General features: G+C 48.3%; 1 protein-coding gene across 4 annotated transcripts in view; it reads left to right on the top strand.

Moving 5' to 3' along the window:
* The window catches only part of nhsl2 (NHS-like 2), a 461,184-nt gene that overhangs the window by 280,571 nt on the left and 163,408 nt on the right, over positions 1-17,205 (top strand). The window contains exon 1 of one of the 4 annotated variants that reach the window (XM_072505425.1): positions 7,980-8,123. The exons of the other annotated variants lie outside the window; for them this stretch is intronic. Coding sequence (XP_072361526.1) covers positions 8,066-8,123 — 58 coding nt within the window. The 5' untranslated portion in view covers positions 7,980-8,065. Of the gene's footprint in view, positions 1-7,979; positions 8,124-17,205 lie in introns of those variants that run through there. 4 annotated transcript variants of the gene reach the window in all.

The raw sequence follows: 17,205 nt of genomic DNA, 5'->3' as shown, positions 1-17,205 counted from the left end.
ACATTTGTGCCACACGAGTGCCAGGCAATGACTAAGAGAGACATTCAATAGCATTACCATCCTTGAAACCCCCACCATCAACATCCATTGACCGGAAACTGAACTGGACGAACCATATAAATACTGTAGCTACAACTGCAGGTAAGAGGCTAGGAATCCTGCAGCAAATAGCACATCTCCTGATTCCCCAAAGCCTGTCCACCATCCAGAGGGCACAAGTCAGGAGTGTAATGGAATACTCTCCACTTGCCTGGATGAGCGCAGCTCCAACAACAATCAAGAAGCTCGACACCATCCAGAACAAAGCAGCCCGCTTGATTGCTACCCCTTCCACAAACATTCACTCCTTTCATCACTGACACAGTAGCAGGCATGTGTAGCATCTACAATGTGCACCACAGGAATTCATCAAGGCTCCTTAGGCAGCACCTTCCAAACCCACGACTGCTACCATCTAGAAGGACAAGGACAGCAGATACATGGGAAACAACCACTCGGACGTTCCTCTCCAAGGCACTCATCACCCTGGCTTGGAAATATATCGCCGTTCCTTCTCTGTCACTGCGTCAAAATCCTGGAATTCCTTCGCTAACAGCACGTGGCTATAATGCATGACACCTTATCAAGGGCAATTATGGATGGGCAATAAACACTGGTGTAGCCAGCAATGCCCATATCCAGTAAATGAATTTTTTTTAAATTGTAAAACTCCACAAGTGGTACACTTACCCAACTATATCTTGTCCTAACCATCACTGAGAGTATGAGAAGAATTTTACAGGCCTCTGCTGCCAGGTTTACCAGTTGCGGGGGCTGGAAAATCAGCACATGGCTTTTCCTTCCCTTGCTCACCCCTGACTTGTCAGAAACATTATGGAGCGCTGGACAAAGGTGAGGATGAGCTGCTTGTCCTGTCTCCAGTGATTCCTGAAAGATCACGACCAATGCCTCCACAATTTCCTCAGCTATATCCTTTAGAACCCTGAGGTATAGTCCATCTGGTCCAGGTGATTTATCCACCTTCAGACCTTTCAGTTTCCCCAGAACCGTCTACTTTGTGATGACCACAACACTCACCTCTGCCCCCTGATTCTCCTGGAATTCTGGTATCCCACTGGTGTCTTCCACTGTGAAGACTGATGAAAAGTAACCATTCAGTTCTTCTGCCATTTCTTTTTTCTATTACTATTTCACCAGCCTCATTTGGGACAGAGATAGATAGGTTCTTGATTAATAAGGAGATCAGGGGCTGTGGGGAGAAGGCAGGAGAATGGGGATGAGAAAAATATCAGCCATGATTAAATGGCGGAGCAGACTCGACGGGCCGAGTGGCCCAATTCTGTTCCTATGTCTCATGGTCTTAAACATGTCTTGACAGCTGCTAGGAAAATGGGCAAAGAGTTCCATGATAATCTGGCGCTGATAATATTTCAGATTCACATTAAGAGACTGACACTGGATTAATGCGCATCTTCTGATAAGAAGGGATACGGGTTTGTGTCACCCTGCCTGAACATCCATACACTTTGCTCCACAGGAAACCCAAAGGCTCTGCCCTATTTGGAGGGTGGGGTTATCTGAAAGTTCCCTTCCTCCTTTGGGGCTCCCTGTTGTCCTGCCCTCTGTTGCTACTATGCCTCTTCTTCTTGGATCTAAGTAACCTTAGAGGTGAGGTATAAACTATGGAATCCGAGGACACCCTATTGATGGTATGAAGCCCTTCCTCACTAAATGACAAGAGCTGAGTGTAGAAGATGGCATCATCCTGTGGGGAACCCGAACAGTTGTCCCCCGCCCAGGTCAGCGCCAATCCTGACGGAATTCATAAAGGACACGCCAGGATATGTTCAGGATGAAAAAGTTCGCAAGGAGCAACGCCTGGTGGCCCGGTGATGTACCGTCAATTACCACGAGACGAGAATGGTGAAACAATGGAGGTTTTATTGCACAAGATGTTGTGCCTCCTGCAGCTGGAACCAGAATGGAAGCAGCGCAGGAGAGCAGACACCTTTATACGCCGCCTGCTGGGAGGAGTCAGCAGGCCGGGATTTACTGTTGTACCTGTAATACAGGGGCAGTACCGTAATACATGCAATGTTACTAGTGGTGTTTACCACATTCACCCCCTGTTTAAAAAAGAGTCTGGCGGGGATGAAGAAAAACATTACAGATTGAGTATATCGGGGGCTCTGACCCTCCGCTGCGAGCTCCTCAGTACTGGTTGTGATGTGTGCGCCGACGTGGTCACCTGTGACTCCGGGAGCGTGTTGTCCTCTTCTTCGTCACCCATTAGTGAATCCCGTGAGGGGACGGATCCTGCTGGGGTGGGGGCTGCGGTGAGGTTCGCTGGTGGGAGGGTGGGTGGCGCAGGGGTGATTGAGGCAACCGGGGGGGGGGGGGGGGAGGAGCAGTATCAGGTTAGAGGTGGTGAGTGGGGACCCAGCGGGTGCCAGGTCCCGGAGGGAGACTGTGTCCTGTCGCCTGTCAGGGTGCGCCACGTAGGCGTACTGTGGGTTTGCATGGAGGTGGTGGACTTTCTCAACCAAGGGATCCGATTTTCGGCTCCACACATGCTTCCGGAGGGGGACGGGCCCAGGAACTGTCAGCTATGTTGGGAGCGAGACCCCAGAGATGGACGTCCTGGGGAAGGCAAACACATGTTTGTGAGGGTTCTCATTAGTGGCAGTGCACAGGAGTGACCGGATGGAGTCGAGCGTGTCGGGGAGGACCTCCCGCCAGCGGGAGACCGGGAGATTTCTAGACCGAAGGGCCAGCAGGACGGCCTTCCAGACCGTCCCATTCTCCCTCTCCACCTGCCCGTTTTCCCAGGGGTTGTAGCTGGTCGTCCTGCTCGAGGCGATGCCTTTGCTGAGCAGGAACGGACGCAGCTCATCACTCATGAAGGAGAATCCCAGATCGCTGTGGATGTAGGTGGGGAAACCGAACAGGGTGTAGATGCTGTGCATGGCTTTGATTACCGTGGCAGAAGTCATGTGGAGAGCCTGGAGTAGGTCCACTTGTGCGCTGGCACATGTACCGCGAGATAGGGCATCAGGGGGTTCATTGAGCTTCCCCGGGCGATACAAGATTTCATAGTTATAGGTGGAGAGCTCAATCCTCCACCTCAAGATCTTGTCATTTTTGATCTTGCCCCGCTACGTATTGTTAAACATGAAGGCAACCGGCCGTTGGTCAGTGAGGAGAGTGAATCTCCTGCTGGCCAGTTAATGCCTCCAATGTCGCACAGCTTCCACAATGGCTTGGGCCTCCTTTTCGACAGAGGAGTGCTGAATTTCAGAGGCATGGAGGGTGCGGGAAAAGAAAGCCACGGGTCTGCCCGCCTGGTTGAGGGTGGCGGCCAGAGCTACGTCTGATGCATCGTTCTTCACCTGAAAGGTGAGGGTCTCGTCGACAGCGTGCATCGTGGCCTTGGCAATGTCCGCCCTGATGCGGTTGAAGGCGGTTGTGGGCAGCACGGTAGCATTGTGGATAGCACAATTGCTTCACAGCTCCAGGGTCCCAGGTTCGATTCCAGCTTGGGTCACTGTCTGTGCGGAGTCTGCGCATCCTCCCCATGTGTGCGTCGGTTTCCTCCGGGTGCTCCGGTTTCCTCCCACAGTCCAAAGATGTGCAGGTTAGGTGGATTGGCCATGATAAATTGCCCTTAGTGTCCAAAGTTGCCTTTAGTGTTGGGTGGGGTTACTGGGTTATGGGGATAGGGTGGAGATGTTGACCTTGGGTAGTGTGCTCGTTCCAAGAGCTGGTGCAGACTCGATGGGCCGAATGGCCTCCTTCTGCACTGTAAATTCTATGAAGGCCCGGCAGGCCACAGCAGTCGGGGAAAAACTGGACTTGATGAGTGGGCGGGCCTTGTCCGCATAATTAGGGACCCACTGGGCGTAATATGAGAAAAATCGCAGGCATCGTTTCAAGGCCTCGGGGCAGTGGGGGAGAGGGAGTTCCAGGAGGGGGCGCATGCGGTCGGGGTCGGGCCCTAGGACTCCATTTTCCACGACGTAGCCAAGGATGGCTAAGCGGTTGGTGCGGAACACACATTTCTCCTTATTGTAGGTGAGGTTAAGGAGTTTGGTGGAATTTTTGGAGGTTTGCGTCATGGTCCTGCTGATCGTGGCCACAGATGGTGACGCTATCTAGGTACGGGAAGGTGGCCCGCAGCCCGTACTGGTCAACCATTCGGTCCATCTCTCGCTGGAAGACTGAGACCCCATTGGTGACGCCGAAGGGAACTCTACGGCAGTGATAGAGGCGGCCATCTGCTTTGAACGCAGTGTATTGGCGGTCCTCCGGGCGGATGGGGAGCTGGTGGTAGGCGGACTTCAAGTCAACTGTGGAGAAGACTCGACACTGCGCAATCTGATTGACCATGTCAGATATGCGTGGGAGGGGGTACGTGTCGAGCTGCGTGTACCAGTTGATGGTCTGGCTTAGTCTAGTCAATGACTGGTCTAGTCAATGACCGTCCTGTGCTTCTCCCCAGTCTTCATTACCACCACTTGAGCTCTCCAGGGACTGTTACTGGCCTCAATGATCCCCTCCCTCAGAAGCCGTTGGACGTCTGATCTGATGAAGGTCCTGTCCTGGGCACTGTACCGTCTGCTCCTCGTGGCGATGGGCTTGCAGTCTGGGGTGAGATTCGCAAACAGTGAAGGTGGCTCGACCTTAAGGGTCGTGAGGCCGCAGACGGTGAGGGGGTGCAGGGCTCCATCGAATTTCAAAGTAAGGCTTTGGAGGTGGCATTGAAAATCAAGGCCTAGTAACAGGGCAGTGCAGAGGTGGGGGAGGACGTAGAGCCTTGAGTTGCTGAGCTCTATGCCCTGAACGGTGAGGGTCGCGACACAGTACCCCCGCATTTCAACGGAATGGGATCGGAGGCCAGGGATTTTCTGGGTGACGGTGAGTAGCGGGAGGGAGCAGCGCCTTACCGTAGCAAGGTATTCAAAGAGGCAGGTCGTCACGTGCCCGTTGATCTTCATCATTGTAGCGGTTGCGAGGTTGCGGGGCCGAGACTGATCCAGGGTGATGGAGGCGAGCTGCAGAAGATGTTGGGAGGTCCCGGGCTGATCATCGGTGGTGGAGGTATCAGCAGGCAGTGACTGGCTAGACGAGCAGGGATCCTGAGGCGCGGTCCAAAATGGCGCCGAAGATGGTGGCGCCCATGGGGCGCACATGGCGGGAGGCATCAAAGATGGCGGCGCCCACGGGCCGCACGTGGCTTGTGGTGGAGAAGATGGCGGCGCCCCTAGATCACACGTGGGGGGTGTAGTAATGCCGGGCCTGGAAACAGCGGTGACCGACCGGGCCTGGCAAATGGAAACAAAGTGCCCCTTCTTCCCACACCCATTGCAGGTCGCGCTCCACACCGGGCAGTGCTGCTTAGGATGTTTGCTCTGGCCCCAAAGATAACACGTGGGCCCCCCCAGAGTTGGCTGGCTGCCGCGCGGCGTAGGCTTGCAGTGAGCTCGAGTCGGCAGCTGGTGGGGCCCATGGCGAAGCCTCGTGGTCGGGGGTGTAGGCCTCCAGATTATGGGAGGCCACTTCTAGTGAGTTAACGAGCTGCCTAGTCTCTGCAAGATCAAGCATACCCCTTCCAATAGTCGCTGGCGAACATACGTAGACTTCATGCCCGTGACATAAGCATCTCTGATTCATAGTTTGGTGTGTTGGACTACCTGGCAGTCACAGTTCCTACCGAGAATCTGTAGGGCCCGCAAGAAATCGTCCAGAGTCTCCCCCGGGAGTTGCCGTCCCGTGGCCAGGAGGTGCCTGGCCTACACTTTTTTCACCGACTTAATGTAATGTCCCTTTAGTAGCGTCATCGCTTCTGTGTCGGTGTGCGCATCCCGGATGAGGGGAAAAATTTCAGGGCTCACCCGTGAGTAGAGGACTTGGAGCATCTGTGGGTCCGAGAGTTCTTCAGTAGCTGTTCTGAGGTAGCCTTCAAAGCAGGCTAGCCAGTGGTCGAAGGTGGACGTGGTGTTGGCTGTGTGAGGGCTCAGCTCCAGGCAATCAGGCTTAAGATGTTCATCTTTTAAAATCTTGTGCAATAAATTGATGTACCGTCAATTACCACGAGAATGGTGCAACAATCGAGGCTTTATTGCACAAGATGTTGTGCCCCCTGCAGCTGGAACTAGAATGGAAGCAGCGCAGGAGAGCAAACACCTTTATACCTGCTGGGAGGAGCCAGCAGGCAGGGATTTACTGTCGTACCTGTAATACAGGGGCAGTACCGTAATACATGCAATGTTACCAGTGGTGTTGACCACACCCGGGCTCGATGCAGACTTTAAGAATCTGGTGAAGCAGTACTCCTTGTACCAAGAGAACCAGAAGCTTCTTTGTACACATGGGAATGGCCAGGAAGCCCATGGGTACAGGTGCACTTGGACTTCACTGGCCTGTTCTTGGGATTTATTTTCCCTATTATGGTCAACGCCCACTCAAAATAGTTAGAAGTACATTGTACGTCCTACATGACTTCTCATGCAGCAATAGAAAAACTCCAGCAAAGTTTCTGTACCCGCGGCAAAGCAGAAATCCTCGTAACTAATAATGGTACCCCCTTTACCAGTGGAAAATTTCAGACATTCATAATATCGAACGGCATTAATCACATTCAAACGGCACTGTACCATCCATCGTCTAATGGCCTGGCCAAATGGGCGGTTAAAACGTTCAAAACCGGAATGAAGAAACAACCTGAAGAGGAGTAGTTTCACCAGGTTGGTATCTCATTTTTAGGTATACTTGATGCCTGTTCAAGACAAATTTTGTGGAGACTAAAGACATCAAGGGATATGGTGATCGTGCAGGAAAGAGGCATTGAGATAGATGATCAACCATAATTGAATTGAATGGTGCAGTAGGCTTGACAGGCTGAATGTGGCCTACAACTGTTTCCTTATATGTTCCTATGTTTCTCCTGGCATATCCATCCTACCCTCCTTCCTGAACCAGGGTTGATCACCCGGCTTGATGATATTGGCTGAGTGAGGGAAGTGCCAGGTCATGTGATGCCAGATTCTGGTTGAATTCTGAGGTTGCTGTTGATGACTCAGAGCGCTTTATGGATGACCAGTTTTGAGCTACTCAACTTGTCCTGAACATATCCCATTTAGCCTATTGATTCCAGTGAGCTAGGCTGCAGCAGCTTACTGTGCATTCAAGTATTGGACAAACTGGAGATCTTCCACACTGTGCCACCCATGAATAGTTGGCAACTTTAAGAATCAGTGGATTGGTTGCAAATGGTATTGGTGTCCCAACATCCAAAGACCCCCATTTAAAAACTATGTGACGGTTCTGCCTGTTACAGCCAGGAGCACTAGCTGCATCAATCAAGGTCTACTTAAAAGTTGCATCGAGCTGGCTTTGGATGTTACATCTCTTTAATTACTATTTTCATCCCTCTACCACTCACTTAATTCTGAAAACAGGCAGAGAGAAGATGTAAATCAGGTTAAAAGCCTTAATTTCATGTCCATTATATACATTTCCAGCAGTGGTCACTGAATGGTGATCAGGAGTGTCTATCTTTAACTCCCTAACACTGGTTTTTAAGGCCAATTGCAAACAGTCCCAGTTGGGACAATTTATTGTCGCCCCGGGGGAAGTCCTGGCTACTTCCTGGTTCATATTCACAATTAGTCATTGCTGTAAGCAGCTGATGCATCGAGGTAAGCATTTCTGGTTATCTGTAAATGGCATTTAATGAGTGTCAGTGTTCGGAGTTTAAAATACATATCAATTCTTTAAAAGTGTGCATAAGCCTCTGACAATAAGGTAAAGGGAACGAAATATGACTGTCACAATGTTTTTCTCCTCTTCACTGAGGAACACTATCAGGAAGGAGTTCAAACGGTGCCTCTCTTCCTCCCTCCCTCCTGTTCCTGTGGTAAGTCGGGCCCATTTCCCATAGGAGCTGCCTGTAATGATGCACCCTGTTCAGGCTGTGCTGGGGCCAGCACTTTGCTGCTGGCAATCATCCAAACAATGCAGGCAACGAGGAAGTGGAAAGGGATGAGCTGCACCATGGTAATAGGGGATGATGGGCAACACCTATGAAAAAGAGCAACCGGGACAGAGAAAGAAAAAAAACAAAGGTATTGTTTTGTTGTATAATGCCGGCCATGCTGGGTTTCTCTATAGGCTAGCGATGGGAAAAATAAATTGCTGCACTGTTTGTATAATGCAGGTAACAGACATCTTTGTTAGGGTGCTTTTCACAGACAAGCAGAGGGTTACTGTGGACTGTGACTCTCATGTGGATTAAAAGATCGGCGAGGATTGCAGTGTTAATTTATTCTGATTGATAGCAAAAATAACAGCAGGCAGCCATGTGTGATTTCTGAATGCAGCTTGTTGCTTGGTATCTGCTGACATTCTCCGATAAGGATTGAATCAGAGTCAGAGCAGACCCCATAGTCGGGCTGCTCAGTGATACTCGTCTCGATGTAATTATTGAGGAGAATGTGATTTCTTTGGGAAAACGCATTCAGTCTGAAAACCAACAAATAAACGATTGATTCTGAAATCTTTGCAATGTAGCCGTGCCATTTAGTACAAAAATAGACAAAACTGTATCGGAATGTTACCATCCAAGGAAGTAAATGTTAAACCACCTTTTGCATTACATCATGTTTGGCCTTAGTCCTGCCACCACAGACGTCCAGGTCTCCTACAGTATGTGTATATGTGTGTTTCTGTATGGGTGTTTATATATGGTGTTTGTATGCAGCTCTTCATGCTTGCGTTTGTGTGACTGTGCCTGTGTTTACATGTGTGTTTGTTTATATGTGTTTGCATGTGTATGTCTGTGTGTGATCTTGCATGTGTATGTTTATGCGTAGCCAAACTCTTTTGTCACCTCGACCTCCAAGAGTTGACACACAAATTATCCTTTTCCCCTATCCTTCTGTAGCCCACTCATGCTCAAGGACCCACCACGTATAGATCCAACACTAAAGAAGCCTCTAAGATGTGTGCAGTGCTGGTAAATGAGCTAGTAGACAGCCGCAAACGTCAGCGCAAATGACAGAGCCTCTTCGTCAGTGCTGTGCTTTTTCCCTCTCTCCTCCTTCTCCTTCGAGGATTGCTGCGGTTAGGCGGGCAGAAGTTCTTGAATATACGGAAACAGACAATCAGAAAGGAGAACGTGAGGATGAGGGAATGGGGTGGGGTGGAAACGAAGAGGTCCATGGTCACACCATCGATACCTTGCACATCATGCCAAATAGCAGGATGATAACATACTAAGAAGTGACATAAGGCTGGACCAAACCCTCATCCTCAGTGTTCTGAGTGATGTCAGATGCCACTGGCTCCGTTACAGTTGGCCCTATTTTAAAAAATCTATTTCACGGGATGTGAGCAGCACTGGCAAGGCCATATTGGATTGCATTGAGAAAGTAGTAGCGAACTGCCTTCTTGAACTTCTGCAGTCGCTGTGGTGTAGGTACACCCACAGTGCTGTTAGAGAGAGATTTCCAGCATTTTGACCCAGCGACAGTGAAGGAACGGCAAAATATTTTCTAGTTAACTTGTGCGGACATCTAGGTAGTGATGTTCCCATGTGTCTGCTGCCTTTATCCTTCTCGGTTGTGGAGACCGCAGTTTTGGAAGATCATCAGCAAATGAGTTACTCAAAACAAAATTCCCAACAAGTGACATGCCCTTATAGATACATTACTGATATCATTGGTACGGCTAAGTTTCCAATCAGTGGTAACCCCAGAATGTTGATGCTGGAGGATTCAGCGATGGTAATGTCGTTGAAGTGTCAAAGAGAGGCGGTTGGATTCTCTCTTGTTTGGGTTGGCCATTGCCTGGTACTTGCTTGGCACAAATGTTACTTGCCACTTAAAGGCAGAAGCATGGATTTTTCCAGATCTTGCTGCACACTTGTTTTAGATTCCCTGACTAACAGAATCAATCTCTCAGCATCCACCCTATCAAGCCCCTTCCGAATTTTATAGGTATCAATGAAGTAACCTCTTATTATTCTAAACCCCAGAGAACATAGACCCAATTTATTCAGCCTCTCAGCATAGGACAACCTGCTCATCCCAGGCATCAATTTAGTGAACCTTTGCTGCACTACCTCTAAAGCAAGTATATCCTTTCCTTAACTTGGACACCGTGTGATGGAGGAAAGGTCATTGATGAAGCAGCTGAAGATGGTTAGACCCAGGCCCTGAGGAACTCCTGTATCAATGTCCTGGTGCTATGATGATTGACCTCCAACAGCCACAACCATCTCTCTTTGTGCTAGTTATGACACCAACTAGGGGGGAGATTTCCCCCTGATTCCCATTGACTTCAGTGTTACGAGTGTTTCTTGATCTCATACTTGATGTCGAGGACAGTCACTCTCACCTCCCCGCTTGAGTTCAGCTCTTTTGTCCATGTTTGGTCCAAGGCTATAATGGATTGAGGAGACATGTGGCCCTGGTGGAACCTAAACCCAGTGTCAGTGAGCAGCTTATTGCTGTGTTAGTGCTCCCTGAGTGTACTGGTTCCAACACCTACCATCACTTTGTTGATGACGGAGATTATACTTTTAAAAAATAAATTTAGAGTACCCAATTATTCTTTTTTCCAATTAAGGGGCAATTTAGTGTGGCCAATTCACCTAACCAGGGTTGTGGGGGTGAAACCCACGCAGACAAGGGGAGAATGTGCAAACTCCACACGAACAGTGACCCAGGGCCGGGATTCGAACTCGGGTCCTCAGCACCGTAGTCCCAGTGCTAACCACTGCGCCAACGTGCTGCCCTTTACGGAGAGTATACTGACAGGACTTTAATTGGATAGATTGTATTTGTCCTGCTTTTTGTTGACAGGACCTGCCGAGGCAATTTTTTACATTGTCAGGTAGATGCTTGTGTTGTAGTTATGCTGTTATACTGGGCTATGGGCATCTCTAACTCTGGAGCCTAAGTCTTCAATAGTACAGTTGTCAGGGTTGATAACGTTTGCTGTGTCCAGTTCCTTTAACTATTTCTTGATATCACATCGAGTGAATTGAATTAGTCGCATGCTACCATCTGCGATGCTGACAGGAGGAGGCTGAGATGGAACATGCACTCAACACCTCTGGCAAAAGACAGTTGTGAATGCTTCAACCTTGTCTTTGGCATTGGTATGCAGGGCTCCCCTATCAATGAGCATGAGGACTCCGATCAATGAGCATGAGGACATCCTCGTCCTTCAGCGCGTTGTTTAATTGTCCACCATCATTCATGGCTGGATGTGGCAGGATTGCAAAGCTTAGATCTGATCCATTGGTTGTGGGATCATTTAGCTTTGTCTATAACATGCTGTTCAGTCCTGTTTTGGAGCTTCACCAGGTTGGCACCTCATTTTAGGTATGCCTAATACTGCTCCTGGCTTGCCCTCCTACACACTTCATTGAACCAGGGTTGATCCCCACGGGGCTTGACTGTAATGATAGAGCCAAGCTATGAGGCTTGGTACGACTGGTCCGCAGGTGAGGTTGCGCAAATATGTTAACCTGGGCAAAACCCCTAAATTTGTTGCCCTTCAGCTGGGATACCCCCAGATTGTTGTGCCCTGGATACCGGGTCAATTTTATGGTGACTATTGGTGACTTTTAAGTGGTACAGTCAGACAAAGAAACTCCAGTGGAATAACCAGGAATTCTGGGTTTAAAACTTTTACACAAAAGTTAATGGATTGTGATTAGTATAGACGGTGGTCTTTCTGTACCCATTTCTGACATATCTCAAAATGTTTAAGGGACAGAAATAAACCAAGGGTTTCCTTCTCTATTGTGGAATCCCATTTCTGATGCTTGTGGCGCTTTTTAGAGGAGTACTTGATTGATATCTCTATTCCACATTTGTCCTCCCGTAGAACAGCTCCCACCCCAATGTCATTTGCATCAATGGATATGTTAAATGCCTGGTTAAATCCAGGGCTGCAAACTGAGGCTCACTATTAAAATAGTCTTCAGCTTTTTAAAAGCTGTCCGGCATTTACCTTTGCTTTTTTCTGCAGTAGGTCGGTCAGCAAGGTGCCTACTGTACTGCTCGGTAGAACCCACAGATCCTGAAGAATCTCATGATTTCCTATTTTGTGGTGGGAATGGAGAACTGGGCTATAGTTTGTACCTTGGCAGCCCTGGGCACTATCTGTCCTTCGCCCACTATGTGTGTGAGATAGGTCATTTTGGCTTTAGCAAACTCACTTTTTGAGAGGCTGATCACTAGGTTAGCTGACTGTACTTTATGGAAGAGGGCTTCCAGTTCTTCTTCATAGCTTTCCCAGGTGTCACTGAACACTGGGAGGTTGTCCAGGTACACTACACAATTGGATAAGCCCACCACTACCTGGCTCATCATTTGGAAGGTAGCCAAGGTATTTTACGGACATAACTCAAGAATGGTATAACCCTTCTGGTGCGGGCTGTCAAGTGCTAATATCCCTTGAGTAAATCTACCTGTGATATAGGTTGCTTTACCTATCCTATCTATGCAGTCTTCCAGATGGGGTATCAGGCAGGAGTCAGCTCAGGTCACTGCATTAACTATTCAATAGTCAATACAGAACCGTATTGAGCCGTACGACTGGAGAATTCCAGCTATTGTTGCTAGGCTCTATTAGTTGGTGCTCCAACATGTAGTTAATCCCCTCCCAGACCTTGGCCAGTTTTGTTGGGCCTAGATGGTGGGAATGTTGCCTTATGGGAAGGGCCTTTCCCACATCTACATCATGTATGGCAATGGTGGTGCAGCTGGACTTGTCTCTGCAAAAGCCTTTACATGCAATGAGGAGCCTCATAAGATCTGTTCCGCTTCTAGATGCGAGAACAAGGAGTTTACATTGGTTATTTCTGTATTGTAGGGGGCTCAATGTGTGCCTCACCCACAACTCCCTCCAATTCATCCCCACTGCTCTCCTCCTCCAATGGGGCAATGGGACAGAATGTTACTTGCTTTTCTTCTTCTTGGCTGTGATATAGCTTTATCATATCGACATAACACAGCCTGTGCTTATTCCCCCAATTTGGGTTCTCGATTAGATAGCTCACTTCCCCAACCTACTTTGCTGCTCTGCATGGCCCACTGAACTGGGCTTGGAAGGGTTTGCTTGGTGTTGGTATGAGCACTAACACATAGTCTCCAGGCTGAAAGGTTTCGACCTTGGCATATTTGTCTGCCTGTTCTTTCATAGCTGGCTGGGAGATTTTCAAGTGTTCTTGGAGCACCTCACAAGTTGTCATGAGCCATTCCTGGAACACGGGTATTGTGGGGGTGGGAGGGCAGGGTTGGCCAAATGATGCAAAGAATTGTCTCCTGTCGGGTTCAGGAGATGCAGGTCTCCTTTCCTCAACTAGTTCTGCTGTGCTCATGGTAGTTATGAAGAACCTTGTCCTGTAAGCAAGGGAGAAGTGTGAGTGTACTGTGTTGGATAATGTGTTGGATTCCAAAGCTGTATGGTCTGTGGAGATAATGGGAGGTCTGTATGAGGCTGACATCATTGGAATATATGAGGGTGAGATGGAGGCCGGTATTCTAGGTTCTGGAGTCTAAGTCCTCCTTGGGGAGAATCCATTCAGCTGCAAGGGGGTTTGTTTATTTATCTTTCCCTTCAGGTTTGAATGCATCTCAAGTATCCTAGTTTGATGCTAATCACAATATTTATAAATACTAATGTTATAATTTACAGCTCTTGACCTCATCTCAGGCAGCTAATTGCCTTCTGCTGTTGGAAAAGAGGAAGTGAAACCACTTAACAGCCGTGTTTCAACCATTAAGTTGTCAATCACAGGCTAGTGAAAGGTATTGCTCAGTGAAATTGAATGGATGCTTAGCATTTCAAAGAATCTCAGAGGATTTGAAGCTTTTTCAAGTCTTTTGGACTTTTGAGGAATCCTATGACACTTCAAAGAGCTGAAGTTTTAAAGACATTTGTCAAATTAATAGTTCAGGGTGAGGAAGCCACTTCAGAGTTTAAGAAGTCACACTGTTGAGCAGAGGGCAGCCTGAGATCACCATGCGAAGAGTGATCTTCAGGTTGTCCAGGAATGGAAGGGCTATCCAGACACTGGACCTGCATCCCAGCTGAAGGTCCAGGGGGCAACCTCTCACACCCTGGGCTCACCAATCACCAGGACCCTTGGGGGAACCCCCCCTCTTCAGGCTGGCAGCAGCAGAGGGACACATTAGCTACGGCCATACTTACAGCAAAGCCCACACAGTGGATCTCCTGCTGTGGGGGTAGGAGCAGCATGCCGGAGAGGGAAAATTGGGCTTCCTGCCTGTTAATTGCATGCTCATGCATGCAAATCAGCATTTGCATGTTCCCGCCAGTGCAGGGTGGATGCTACGGGCAGCAGCGTGGGAGCTGAGACTACGGGACGGTCCTGCCACCCGGCGCCGGTCCCGTTTCTCAGCCACGCGGAGAAAAGAGAATCCTGACCAACGTATTTGGATGTTAGATGTAAGCTCTGCGTGCCAGAGACTGGGTGAGTTATGAGGGTGTAGTTAATTGAGCACAGTGAGAGGTGGACTGGTGGATAGGAGATGTCATTGGACGTTACATTCATTAATTTGACAACCCATTGTGAGGTCACCAAACAGTTTGTGGCACTTCTGCCAGGTCCTGGGGGCTAGACTTCTCTCATTGACCTCCTTATATGGCCAACTGCTTCCAGTCACTTCCAAGGATGATCCTTGAGGGATTCCTGGAATCCCCCATCCTGTTGGCCTCACCACTAAAGCCTCTCTCTGTGATCCTAGAAATCTCTTTTCCTTGCTGTTCCTACTTGCAGCCAATGTCAGTACAGGGAGCTTCTTTCCACCGAGTGCTGTTCCATTATAGGAAGGGTGGAGTATCTTTAAAGATATGCAATTAGGGTGTTGAATGCCTAGGCAGCCAGCAATGAGGGTTCTGCTCAGGCCAATACTAGGTCAATAATAAAGCAGCACAAAGTTTGTAACCCCAGTTAGTACTAAACCATAATATCCAAGCCTGAAAATAGATCATAACAAATTTCTAGCCTTTTTTCTTAAATGTCAACATTTATAGATGATTGGAGGAAAGTTAGAGCTTAAAAACCTATGGGGAAATCCACTTTGTTTTGACGGTAACTAAATCTTGAGAAAACGAGCAAAAGACTACCAAGTCACAAATAAAGTAAATGACAGCCCTCACGTATTAAAACCATTGATATAAACCATTTTTTATCAGCCTTAGTGACAGATTTTAAAAATTGAACATATCAGGAGTAGGCCATTTGGCCCCTTGAACCTGTTCTCCCATTTCACTGGATCATGGCTGATTTTCTACCTCAAAGTAATTTCCCCGCACTATTCCCATATCTTTACTATCTACATATCTATCGACTTCTGTTTTGAACATACTCAATGACTGAGCCTCCTCAGCCCTCCAGAATGCAGAATTCCAAAGACTTATCACCCTCTGAGTGAAGAAGTTCTTCCTTACTTCAGTCTAAATGGCTCTAATTCTGAAATTGTGTCCCCTCCCCTTGTCTGGACCACCCAGTGAGGGAAAACATCCTTCCTACATCTACCTTGTTGAGCCCTGTAAGAATTTTGTTTGTTTCAGTGAAATCACCTCTCATTCCTCTAAACTCTAAAAAATACAGGCCAAGTCTCTTCAATCTCTCCTCATAGGACAGGGTTTACTAAACTCAGGTTGGGTCCCGCGGGAAGGTTTCGGTACTCGGTCTCGGCGTTCCTGATCGCGGGAGGAATGCCCAATGGCCGTGACCGGCTTTTAAAAATGCCGGCAGCAATGGACTTTAGAGATTGCCGCCATCCCGCACATGCATGCTGGATCAAGCAGTGCACAGGCCCGGAGCCGATCAGGGAGGACCGCCTACTCCTGACGTCAGCACGCTCTCCAGTGACAGTTTTTTCAGCAAATGACAGAATCCTCCCACCGGAAGCAGCGGCAGGGAGCAGGTCACGCTGACGTCACGTGTTCTGGGCGCGAGAGAGATTCCTCCATTTTGCAGCTGACAGCAGTGCTGGTGTGAACTCCTGGGCCTCTGGTGAACAACCCATGAAGATGAAACTAAAACCATGAACACTGCAGCATAAAAATTATTACTTGAGGTGTGGGTTATTCATTATGCCAATGAAAATCAGGATTCAAAGTTCATGTGTGTTATATGCAGGGAAGCATTGGCAAATGAAAGCTTAAAAGCCTCAAAACTTCAAAGACATTTGAAGACTGATCATGGCGAGTTTGAGGACAAACCTCTTCATTGTTTTCAAAGGATGCAGTGAGATCTTTAATCATTAGTGGAAGTCATGATCAGAAATGTAACATTGAATAAGAAAGTGAGATTGTGAGGACCACGTAGGTTCACCTGACACATTAAAGGTAAGGGAAAATGGTGGGTCGCAAATGCCAGCCAGCGCGGATCGCAAAGATCTGCCGGTGTGGGTCGCAAAGGTCAGCCGGCGTGGGTTACAAAGGTCGGCCGGCGGGGTCACAAAGGTCGACCGGTGTGGGTCCTGAAGGATGGCCTGTTGGTAAAAATGGTAAAAATTTGCACTGCCGTTATGCCAAGTATACTTTTCCTTAGGTAAGGAGATCAAAACTATTCACAACACTCCAGGGGCATTCTCACCAAGTCCTTATACAATTGCTTTTTCCTATACTCAAACCTTCTTCCAATAAAGACTAACGCACCATTTGCTTTCCTAATTGCTTTCTGTTCGCATTCAGTGAATCGTAAGCAAGGACATCCAGGTCCCTTTGGGCATAAACATTTTTTAATCACTCACTATTTAAGAAGTACTCTGCATTTCCTTCTTTTCCTATCAAAGTGTTAACTTCACATTTTTCCACATTATATTCCATCTGTCATAGTCTTCCCCACTCACTTAGTTTGTCTAAATCCTCTTGAACATTCTTTGCATCCTTCCCACAATGACATTCCCACCTAGTTAGTGTCATCAGCAAACTTAGAAATATTACATTTGATCCCCACATCCAAATCATTGATAATAGATTGTGAACAGCCCCAAGTCCCAGAAGCTGCACTGGACAGGACTAAGACTGAAAACAGTTACCAGAGCCTAAGTTCCAGGATTCCGTAGATTTTGGAGTTTGGGAGTCTTGGGACAGGGAGGGATATCAAGGGGGAGGGCAGAAGGGGGGGTGTAGATGTTGATAGAGAGGCCGAGA

The sequence above is a fragment of the Scyliorhinus torazame genome, chromosome 5 (assembly GCF_047496885.1).
Source record: "Scyliorhinus torazame isolate Kashiwa2021f chromosome 5, sScyTor2.1, whole genome shotgun sequence".
NCBI lineage: Eukaryota > Metazoa > Chordata > Chondrichthyes > Carcharhiniformes > Scyliorhinidae > Scyliorhinus > Scyliorhinus torazame.
Note: the sequence above shows the minus strand (reverse complement) of the source record. Positions and strands in the feature narration are given on the sequence as shown.